Source organism: Sinohyriopsis cumingii, chromosome 12 (assembly GCF_028554795.1).
Source record: "Sinohyriopsis cumingii isolate HCF-2022 chromosome 12, ASM2855479v2, whole genome shotgun sequence".
Classification (NCBI taxonomy): domain Eukaryota; kingdom Metazoa; phylum Mollusca; class Bivalvia; order Unionida; family Unionidae; genus Sinohyriopsis; species Sinohyriopsis cumingii.
The window spans coordinates 51,523,181-51,535,633 of record NC_142972.1 but is presented as its reverse complement, the minus strand read 5'-3'; the positions used below and the strand labels follow the sequence as shown (position 1 = coordinate 51,535,633).

The 12,453-nt window shown below is 32.9% G+C and overlaps 1 protein-coding gene across 2 annotated transcripts; it reads left to right on the top strand.

The window, feature by feature from the left end:
* The first annotated feature begins 2,679 nt into the window (after positions 1 to 2,679).
* Positions 2,680 to 8,253, top strand: LOC149786435 (uncharacterized). 2 transcript variants are annotated; one of them, XM_089978203.1, is made up of 2 exons: positions 2,680 to 2,990; positions 7,294 to 8,253. In XM_089978203.1, the coding sequence occupies exons 1-2, from the start codon at positions 2,728 to 2,730 to the stop codon at positions 7,817 to 7,819; spliced, it is 789 nt and encodes a 262-aa protein (XP_089834329.1). In that variant the 5' UTR covers positions 2,680 to 2,727; the 3' UTR covers positions 7,820 to 8,253. The 2 variants fall into 2 exon arrangements, with proteins under 2 accessions (XP_089834329.1, XP_089834331.1); XM_089978205.1 differs by lacking the exon at positions 7,294 to 8,253 and adding an exon at positions 3,202 to 4,527.
* Positions 8,254 to 12,453: the final 4,200 nt, after the last annotated feature.

Sequence of the window (12,453 nt, the reverse complement as noted above, 5' to 3'; positions counted from 1 at the left end):
GAGAACCGATGCAAGGTATTTAATCTTACAGCTTTTTTTTTTCGGAAGTGAATCGCAAAGGTCATTGGTATGTATATTTTTGAAAAGACAATCGATACCTGGTTTCTCTGGGCAAGCCCGCTGTAAGATAGTTTGCCTTACAGGAAGCCATCCGTAAAGGGGACAGCTTATTGCCAGAACTCGTTGTCATAGTCAAATGTACGGTCAGAGAGCAATATTTGATCGGTTTTCTAACTTCAAGCACGTTGCTCATGTAGCATTGGTTGAATATACATCAGTATTGTGAAATAACATAAGACACAAATAGACAACCCACCGTAACGAAAGCTGATTACATTTTCGTTCATATATAAAGCAACAACATTAAGTACACAAAATTCCTTGACATCACCTCCCCTGTTTAAAAGTGGGAACATTTTTAGAAAATCAAAGAATGTGAAGAAAAACAAAACATACTAAAGTTTATTATTTACTGTACTCGAATTGTATGGTGAAAGTCTGAAAATCACACTTTGCTAAAAGAATCGGCCCCTTCCTTTCTCGCCCTTCGTTTCACCTTGGTTCAGAAAGGATATGACTAACAATCCAACACTCAAGCGCATCACTCTTGCGTTGACGACGTTCACATTATTCAAACACATGATAGCCTGGGTGTCCGTTTCACGAACACGTTCTTTTCCAGAATTTCTACGTATAACATTTTCATATTACACAAACGAGTACCAAGATCTGATTTTCAATCACGGATTTTTTTGTGCTCCCGAGGCAGCAATTTCCTACAAGAATAAGCAATGTGTCAATTTACCCCCTTCTTGCTCCTGTATCAAAACTGCTCAAAAGCATGTGTCGGACGCATACGTTTTTAATACCAAAGATTTATACAATCTTGACAATTCAGGATTTGATTCGTGCACTGGTCAATTATTCTTTAAGAGCGTTAACACACTTTCTTGGCGTATATCAAATTAAACTTTATTGGGTTGCACTTTCCTAGTTAAGTCCGTCAACGGATTTGCTATAGCGGCCAAATTTGGAACCAGTTTTCCTGTTAAACCCTATAAATACAAGGAGCGATCAAATTTGTTTCTTGCTTTCTGGCATAGAAGTATCTCTGATCGCTTCAATTTTAACAATCTTTGTTTTAACTACACCAACCCTCTTACTACATAACATAAGCATTCCAGGTCAGAATATTATATACTACATTTGGTGCTTCTAGGTGTGAGAAGGGCCTTGAGGAGATAGTCGATTAATACTCTGATATGCTCTTCCCATGAATGTGGGTATATAGGAATATCGCCAACGAAACTATCTACTTTTTCAGTAGCGTTCAATAATTTGCCTATAAGACAAAACTAGGACGCTCGAACGGTGATCAAATCGAAAGACATAATTTTAATTGGCATAAAGATTTATGGGTCGTGAATGCCGGTAACGCGACGGCATTACCAACGATGAGTACTTTCCAATAGACTTTGGTAAAATCAAACTATTAACTATATTGGTGTCATGCCATGTTTGAAAACTAGCGCTCTATAGCCAGTATGAGTTTCGCATCGAATACGGGGGGGGGGGGGGGAAGTATAGGAGAGCTTGAGTGTTTGATCATCCCCATGTCTAATATTTTACCTACTTCCTGATCAATAGTCTCCTGTGCATTAAAGGGTTAATGGATATCCTTTAGTTTCTTTTGGCTGTTAGGTACATAAGTTATTTTTACGTATTATTAACCAAGTATGACCTGCTCCGTCTGTAAAACCATCTGGATATTTAATCCAATTCGTCATGATCTTTTCATGTTGACCTTCATGTATCTCCGACCACACGCTGACCTTTTCTATTCCTTATTCTAACCCCCCTCCCCCAAGACTCCGTTTGTAAAACCGCAGTACACGCTACAGTCAATATGCCAATTGTGATAGAAAGCGCACGATCGACAGGATCGTGTTGTGCCTCTATTCATACCAGGCCAATACAGTTTGGCTAATACTATATCGGTCATCTTTTTATAATTCGTTACCTTCCGATTAAATGTCATCTTTCTTGCTTCACATTCCGATCTCGCCCTTTGTTTCTGTCTCTCAATTTATAATTTCACTTTTCTCTGCGCTACCCACATATCTCAACAATTGTGGTTTAAATATTACATTAGTGATTTTGCTTTCAACTTTTTTTTGTTTCTTTTATGGGAGATAACAATTTTAAGTTCCCTTGGGATCTGGTGACACATTTTGCTCCATTACCTTGTTAATATTCCTTTTTTGCAAAATTTAGGTGAATATTTGTGGGTGCGAGGAAAACCTAAATAATAAAAGGACAGCAGTTTATTAAGATATTGCATTACTGCGTATCCAAAAGAAACAAAGTATTGATACAATCGATGAATTTATGACGTATTATTTTCATTTGTTCTACTTTCAGTTTTAATGTAATGAAATAAATATAATTCTTAAATTTTAAGTTGGCTAAGACAATGCCTTTACCCGACCTTTTGCACCATAAAATAACTTAATTAGCCAAATAATTTACATAGTAATTTGTATTTTGTTTGAAACGCTCGTCGTCACACAAAAAATGGGTGAACTCTTTGAATAATTTAACATATTTTGTGTAAAGTATAAAAGTATGTGTGTCAAGTGATATGAATTATATATCAACTTGTCTTTACCGTAGGAACAGAAGAACAGCTGTCCACCTATCGAAACGTAAGCAGGCAGTAAAGGAAAAATGTTGTCAATGAAACACGAAATGAGAATGGCCGAACTAGATGAATTATATGAAGAAATAGAGGATGGGCTTTTTGAAAGTTTAATTAAACTTCGAATCCGTGAGTCAAAAACTAGGAGACGTATTGTTGAAAAAAAAGAGCAATTAGTGCAGAGGTTAAATGAGGCGGAGAGGATCGTTCTGGATGACTTGAAAGAACAAAGCGATTTGATCGCAGAGACGATTGCTGAACACTTTGAAGAGGCTAAGAAACTTTATAAAAAGTAAGACCCTTTTCCACATTTAATTGTTTTTGTTTATTCATTTAACTGAAATATATGCATAACCTATTTGGGAAATCTGTTGTTCATATTTATATTGGAATACTTTGTTAAAGTGGCATGGACCTCACTTTTAATTATCGATTTAAGAAAACAGATTAAGTGAAAATAATTGATTGAAATGTCATTCCAATTCCTTCACTTTATTCTATAGGTCATTACCGGACTTTGCCGAACTTGTACCGACACTGCCTCGTGTTTCAAACAAGCATTGTATTCGTAACTATTTCAAACGTCTCCAGATTCCTTTCAGCATTTTTTATAAGCCATGTTGTGACGTATTGAGTTAAAGTTGGAAACGCAGATCAGCATCTCTTGTTTTAATATTAGCAGAACTTATGCTATAATAATTTCTTTCAATTGGCTAGTTTACATTCAAAAGCTGTTTTTAATGGAACCAATTAAGACAGTGTTATTTGTGTTAGAAGGGCTGCCATATGTGATAGCAAATTCGAGACATTAATACAAATTAAAACTCTTTCATTCCATCATTTTCACTTTCCTGGTGATTGGATTAAGTTCTTTATAAACGTTTGTGAAAGATGCATGAGCGGTACCGGTTGCAGTATTAATGGTAGACGCGCATTTTGTGTGCAAATTGAAATGACCTTCATCTCAATAAAATATTGTCAATTTCTATTATTTAAATGTTTTTGTTTTACAGCTATCAATGACTGGAAAATGAATGATGATGTATTGGCACAATTTGTACAATCTTTAAGGACCATTATTAAATGATGCTTTCATCGTAATCTAATTAAAGTCTTCTCGGCGTTGTTTGCTTATAGAAAACATTATTCTTTGAGGTATCCCTTCTTAGCAACAAACGCCGTATGCAATGAAAGTGTAATTTATATTTTTTAATGTTGTGTCTTTGGCATTTGTCCATGATTGAGGATAAAATTTTGCACGTACATGCACTTTGTCTTGTTAGCAAATTATACATTGATGATTTACTGGAGTTTAAGTCTAAGATCTAGCCTTGATTATAACCTTATAAAATTCTAGAGACGAATTCTTTTACAGTCTGGGGTTATAATGCAATAAGATGATTGATGTTCTTTTCCATGAAACGTTATTGCGACATAGGTCAAATAAGGATGTATATAAGTTTGAGTTCAGTAAAATTCTTAAATCTTCCTTTAATTTCAGACTGTAGAAAGATTTACCGTACTGTTCCGATATAATGTAAGAGGAATCATGTTTCAAAACTTGTTAATTAGCATAAAAATATTTTGTGATGATTGTGAATTCTTAAAAGACATTCTGGATTATATCATTGCAATATATCAAGACAGTTGGCACATTAGCAAATTCGAGGATCATCACATTCAAGGCCTGGCATTAATTCGATAAACTATATACTTGTGGACTTGTCATATAACTTTGTGTGTGTATTAAGTATTTAGCTCACAATAGTGTAAGTTCCTTTCAAAATTTAATCTTGTATTCTAGAGAAATAAACCATTTGTCAAATTTTGCCAAACTTGGTGGTTGTATTTGTTCCTGTTTGTTGTTTAAGATCATACAGTCATAACAGTAAATTTGTCTAATCTGTATACATTCTAAAGTCCTTTATTTCAAACTTAGGTAAACTCTATTTAGTCATTTTAAACAAATATTGTTCAAAGGTGATAAACCTTTTAGGAACGGTCTTTAATTTTGACTTCGCATAAGCACAGATTATAATAATTATAATAAGGTGAAGGGAATACATACCAGGATGTTTTCAGTCGGTATTATCAACTACTACACAGAGTTTTTAAATATGCAATGTAATGATTATGTTCCTAAGTAATGGCAGACAAATTAGTTGACAGATCAGCAGCAACTCACACACACACACACACACATATATATATATATATATATATATATATATATATATATATATATATATATATATATATATATATATTTATATATATATATATTTATATATATATATATATATATATATATATATATATATATATATATATATATATATATATATATATATATATATATTCCGGGATGCTTTCAACCCTAATTAGTAAAATTGTGTTTGGGACATTTTTAATAAATATTTGGCATCTATCCCACATCATTTATAGACATTTAAACGTTTTCATTCTAGCATGAAAATAATACTGTAAATTGGATTAAATTCTGTATAGTCATTATTTTCAAATCTTTGTATGTTTTAGTACCGGCGGTTACATTTGAGAGTAAATATGCACTATTTATAAAAATGTAACTGACCGTCATGCTAGGGTACTTTGAGTTTAAACAAATTCGATTTAGCGATCATAAATAAATATATATTTTATAGGCGTCTGTTGAACAACATTTAATCCGTGTTTCCTTTTCCGAATAATCTCTAACTGTCCTTTAAAACTACTATATTCAGTTGCCAAGCTCTATCCTTTTCTGGCTTTCTCAAAACGTTTCGAGCATGTCATTCCTTTTCCTGTTTTCACTAGTTCACTACAAGCATATTTGGAGAAAGTAGACCTCAATATGAAAAGGCAAATACGTACATTGATTTCGTTTTGGTGTGCTAGCATGTTAACAATATCTTCTCTCTCCTGGATATATTCATGTCTTACATAAACTGTTTGGTAGGAAAATCTTTTTCACGCACGTGTGTAATCTGCAGGTATTTGCTTCATTTGATTTACCGCTAATTGGTTTCCAATTTATTTCTGTAAGCAACTGGACTGTTCTAAATATTATAAATGTATTGTAAGTTAAAAATAGTATTGTTGACCTTCCTCTGCAAAGTCAATTTTCAACGAGATTACGACGGATATTAGAAACCGTTTTAAACAAATTCGATACCGTTATGACATTTAGCTATATGCCTTTCTCAAATAATCTTAGCGTCATCGTCGTTATGACATAATCTGATTTTGGGCTTTGCTTTTATAATATAGTCGTCCAATATTTATTGTTGGCGAATCCTATAAATGCAACATATAAAAACGATAAGGTGAATCACTCCCTTATCAAATACAAAACAAAAATAATATCGGAAAAACGTTTATTTGTCAAACCACAGGAATATTCGCCATAGAAATTAATTGTCAATTTTAGTATTGTTTCATAATGATGACACTTTAAAGACGTTCCTATAATTTTTTGAATGTATTAACGCCTTGTTTTCTTCTTTAACATAATATCTTTTATATTATATCTTTTGTGCAATAAATGTTCGTATAATGAATAAAATGCAACATGAATAAACAATTTGTCACACTTTTAGTTATAATTCCAAAGCAATCTGGATCCATTGTATATATAAATTGAACTATAATATTAGTCTATTGCGCCTAAATACTTAACAAATTATATTTTGGTTAGTTATAAATGTAATGTTACGTTACGTTTAATCGATTAATGATTTCCCCATAAATTATCAATAGTTAATAGATGCAATTATTATAATGAGACTCATATCTTTAGAAAATTATCAAAATCATCATTTGGTTCTTTATTTTAAAAATTATTGTCAGCGTTTCGTACGTCTTCAGATCTTATTCCTATGTCTTTTAAGTTTTGAAAGTTCCAGATTTTTAGGAAGTTTTCATGTTTTTAGACTGTATCAATCTTTTTGAGATTTGTGTCCAATTACTATATTATCGCATACACTTGCTGAAGATACAATTATTTTGTTTTTTAATGTATGTTCCTCTTTCAGATTCAAACATGAGGTTTGTACTTGTAGATATCGATATAGTATCGATTCTGAAACTCAAAATACTCGTTGACTTACTCAGTAGATTGCGTATTTCTCGTTGATGTTAACGTTTATGCATTTGCTAGATATTTAGTTTCAAGAAACAATCTTACTCTAGAATAACAATAGCGTCTAGAAGAAACAAAGACACAGATAACATAGAGCCTAACTGTTGTTCATCGACAAAGACGAGAAACATATGAGATCTAAACAATTCACAGATACAAATTTACGGAATTGAGATTATAACATTTAAAACCTTCGATATAAATGTCACTAACAATCAGACCAAACTTAATTTAATATAATAAAATCAAATTTGTGGCCACGAACCATAGTTACAGAATGAAAGACAAAATAACAAGGCAGGAAAAAATAAAGGTACTCTGCTCAATCTAAATGTTAGGTTCATTAACAACTCAATCAAGATTTACTGACATTATTTTCTTAAAAACTACGTAATTAAATTTCGAAAATTTACCAAGTGTGTTTTTCCATAGCATTAATTCCGTTGTGATTTTACAGGGTTACCAGGGGAAATGCAGATTATGGTTTGACGAAACTGGCCAGCATTACATTAGAAATCAAGGAATTGTATTGGAAGCTGAAATTTCCCTATCATCAGTCTATATTCCAGAAATTAGTAAAATGGGATGGACAAATAGGCATATCGAAAAGCTGCGGTTCACCGAAATGCAAAACATGTCCACATATGAAAGAAACGACGATATTTACAAGCACTGTGACGGGCGAAATCTTCATAATTGAACAGCCCATGAATTGCAAGACTCAAAATGTAATCTACCTCTTGACATGCTCATGCAAGAAGCAATATGTTGGTATGACATCACGTGCACTTCACGTTCGCATGCGTGAACACCGTGCAAGTTCGACAGAATTATCAGAACATCTTGTGGAATATAATGAATATGACGTTATAGCTATAGAATCCGACCGTACTTGGACACCGGAAAAGCTTAAAGAGAAAGAAAAGGACTGGATAAACAAACTTGAAACAATCACTCCGGACGGTTTCAACAAAATAAGATAAGCGCGAACCTCTAAGTTAGAACAATGCCCAATTTTGTATTCTGGATCCACGTCATCGCGTAAAATATACGGCGTTCTGATTGCTTCAGTTATAGCCTTGGACATGTCCTGCGTTAGCAGCATTAGCTCGATAGATCTTTAATATTTCTTATTAGTTCGTATAAATTGGAAAGACTGTTTCATCCTTGAAACACCTGATACGTGTTATAACAGTGTAATGATTCAAGTTTAAGACCATTGATAGTGAGTAACTCTTGGTCGAGATGGAAAGTGGCAAGTTTAGCATGCCATACACGGATCACCATTATAAGCGTGGTCTTCGTCGATCAAACGTTAGTCGGCTCTCAAAAACAGTTATAGTTAAACATAAACAGTATCGACTTACCCTACGTCCATAAATGTTTAGTTGTATGGAACCTAAGTATGTACGTATGTATGTATGTGTGTGTGTATATATATATATATATATATATATATATATATATATATATATATATATATATATATATATATATATCCGTACATAAGATTTCACTTCGTCAGACCATGGATCATGGATATCTATCAGGGTGAAAATGTATTAAAAATACATTTTTGCATGATTGCATGTAAACTAGGTCTGATTGAAACTGGTCGTCTGCATAAGTGAAATGAACATTTTTGTAGGAGATCGTTTGCTTCTTCAGGTGTTATATAATAAAATGTATATATATTGTAGGCTTAAATGATTGGTCTTTTCGTAATACCTCAAAGTATTTTCTTAATACCTCAAGACAGTCTATCCATTTTTAATAATAATGTAATGCATGTATCACATTTAAATCGCTTTTAAATCGCTTTTAAAGCTCTCACTCTTGATTATGTACGTGACATTGGTTTAATGTATTTTGGAAAACGTATATATGCTCATCTTTCTATCAATGCCTGGGGACCACAATGGCTAAAGATATGATTTCTTGTTTGTACGTTTTGCTCACTGTTGGCATTTGCAAAAGTAGCCTTTTCGTATTCCCATCATTTCTTATGTCTGTTTTTCAACTGTTAAATTTAAACAGTAATCAATGTAATTACATGAATACGTTTGCAATAACAATAGAGTCTAATATAGTAGTGAGGTGAATGATAGTTCTCAGTTTGAACAAAAAAAATATCAAATTAGGCGATGGTTCCCATTCACTTTCCTAACTGTGGCATAATTCTAAATCTATCAATGACAACACCCTTGTTAAAAAGCTGCTGTGACTGAACAGTTCGTTGTAAATTAGGTTTTAGATACCTTTCCTCGCCATTCACCATCTAAGCCGTTTTTATGAATTACACAATGGCATTCTGATGACCGACAACACTCTTGTTTTCATGATAATTCTACAAGAAAGAAAATGTGCCATTCTAATATTTCAAACTGTCTACAAATGGTCTTTAATTTTCAGGAAAGCAATAAAGAAGAAAGACAGGGATTCAAGAAAGTGATGCATATAAAGGAATTAGACTGTTCGGCATTAATTAATAGTTCAATGCAATACACGAATACATCAGCAAATACTTATGAGAATAATATTTTTTATATTTCACTTGAAGGCAAGTATGATTAGAATTTCATGTACTAATGTTTTCCGCGATTATGTTTTATTCAGATAACGTGTTTAATTTGTTTTCAGGTGATGTAATGTTAAGCTACACACAAAGCATTACACGAATTAAATTGGCCTGACATTTTAGGACGACCATTAGCATAAAAGAACACAATTGCTTAAATCGTACTTAAATATAGCGTAACCCATGGAAAGCATTCAACGATTACAAGAGTTTGCTTTAACAAACTGGACTCATAGTTGCAAGTGAATATGCATTACTATGTAAATATTAATCATTAATAGTATTTAACTACACGTCTTGCCTTTCGTGTCACCTATATGTCCCTTCTATACGTTCTTCCCACTATCCCCATGATCTACTCAGTCTGATTCCATTACGTATGTACGTAGTGCTAAAATCTAATCTTGGGGTAGAGGCTTTGACGTGTATCATTGACCAAAGAAGGCACCAAGAAAATGGCAAAACACCTACTTGGACACTACTTCTCAAGATACTCTATCATTAGGAACGAAATCGTCGATTTAATCTGCAAACAAGCTTGGTCGATGTTTGATCAATTTACTTGTGTCGATTTCATTTTTGCTTTATGTCTTGTTTATCTTTTTTTTAAAAATCAACACAACTATGATGCCGTAAATTACAACTCTTTATCAATGTTATAGGAATATGAATTCCAGGGGGTATATTGTCGTATAAGAAGAGGCTAGTAGTAATTCTTGCATATCAACGATCGCATCAGTAGAAGAGAAAACGGACAAATTATTTTTTAAACCCTTAAGATATAAAACCTTTGTAATAGTAATTGGAATGACCCCAGTGTTCCCGTTATACATGTTCTTCGTACTTTCTATGTCAAAAGGTTAAATGGATGAAATATTTACAGAAAGAGCTGAAGGATTACTGCAAATATAAGCATAATAATTTAAAATCATTGTTATGTGGTAAATTTTGATGACATTTATTTTAAATTGAGAAATATTATATATATATATATATATATATATATATATATATATATATATATATATATATATATATATATATATATATATATATATATACTTTGACATTAATAGTTGCATGTAGATCGATCGCCCTGGAAGATATAGCTAGTCACGAACCAAAAATCAAGGAAGAATACAAGTCTCCTCTGGATTTGCCATACCAATGACATTTTTCATGTAATAAGGCAGGGAGCAAGGTAATGTAAGGAATCATGATATATACAAATGCATCAAATTTCTAGAAGCCAAAACAAGTGCCCAAACATAATTTATTCTGAGAGAAAAGTCTTGTTACCCATTTTCTAACGAACATAATACGATAAAAATACCATTTTAGTGTTAAAGGTCAGATATGCATTTGTGAATTGTTTAGCTAAGTTTCAAATCAAGGGATTGATACCTTAAGACAAATAGTAGTAAATAAGAAAATAAACCATATAAGTATTTCTAGGCAACCTAAATATGATAAATGTAAAAGTTCGTGTGACGAAATAGTAATTATATCAGGTCGGTTGAAAACAATACATTTATGATCGTACATTTCACGAGAGATAATGAAATGCGGTGTTTACAGACAGGAATGGAGGGGAAATGTAGCTTAGGATGGGGTGTAAAAGCTGATAAATGTGTCTTTAGTGCAACATGTCACTGTTCAAAGAGATATTATGATGAAATATAAAAGTAGGTTCTATCTGAAGTTACGCTTCAATGTGGCATGGATGTAAGATATACGAAAATTGATCCAGGTAGAGTTATCTGCTGGGCAGAGAAGAGCTTAATGATGTTGCTTCGATGAAAACCTTTCCAAACGAAATTAATTATTGATGTATAAATGTTCAGAGTGAAAAGCCACTTTTTTACTTTGTAAATATAACAACATACCGACAATATTGAACGTAATACGATCACATAATTGTATAGTCAACATAACATATATTATATTGAAACACAAATGTTCCATTGAAACTCATATCGAATATTGAATGCAACAATTGATATGGAAGCGAGCTTACAGGGGATTTGTTTTGTAATCAGCATTGGCATTGGACCGCTCCGGTGGCCTAGTGGTTAGAGCGTCCGCCACGGAAGCGGAAAGTCATGGGTTCGATCCCCGGCCGAGTCGTACCAAAGACTTACAACAATGGTACTAACAGCTGCCTCGCTTGGCGCTCAGCATTAAGAGGTTAGTGTTAGGACTGGTCGGCCTGGTGTCAGAAAAATTGGTAAAGCTACGTTAAAAATGTTAATCACACACACACACACACACACACACACACACACACACACACACACACATTGGCATTGATTACCTTTCTTTGAACTAATATCTAGCAGATGGATCTTTCATGACCAAATCATATATCTTTTTCAAGAACGATTATTATTATTATTATTATTATTAAAATTTATTCGTAATATGATTGTTCAGATTGGTATATATTTGTCAGCGTAGAAAATGTGGGGTCCAAGCAAAATTTTACATTGGGAGGGGCACCAGACCTAAGATTCACCGCAAGTGGTGGCATAATGTCTTTCAACACTGTTGTATAATTTTATAACATGCCATATAGTACTTACCTACTCTTGGGTTTATGAGAAATCGGCCTTCACATGAAAGCAATATTTATATTTGAAAGTCAGACATTTAGTACATTATATTAAACAAAACCTTCTGCGATATTTGAATCATTACATACAATATTACTTATTAATACAAAAGTAGCCAACTCTGAAATAACGACAATATCCCACTTTAGGATGTACACACGCATTCACGTACTAACGTACGTACACGTATGTATGTATGTATGTATGTATGTATGTATGTATGTATGTATGTATGTATGTATGTATGTTTGTGTGTGTGTGTGTGTGTGTATGTATGTATGTATATATGTATGTATGTATGTATGTATGTATGTATGTATGTATGTATGTATGTATGTATGTATGTATGTATGCATGTATGTATGTATGTATGTATGTGTACCGCTTCTGTGGACTAGTGGTTACAGCGTCCACCTCCCCGGTTTGT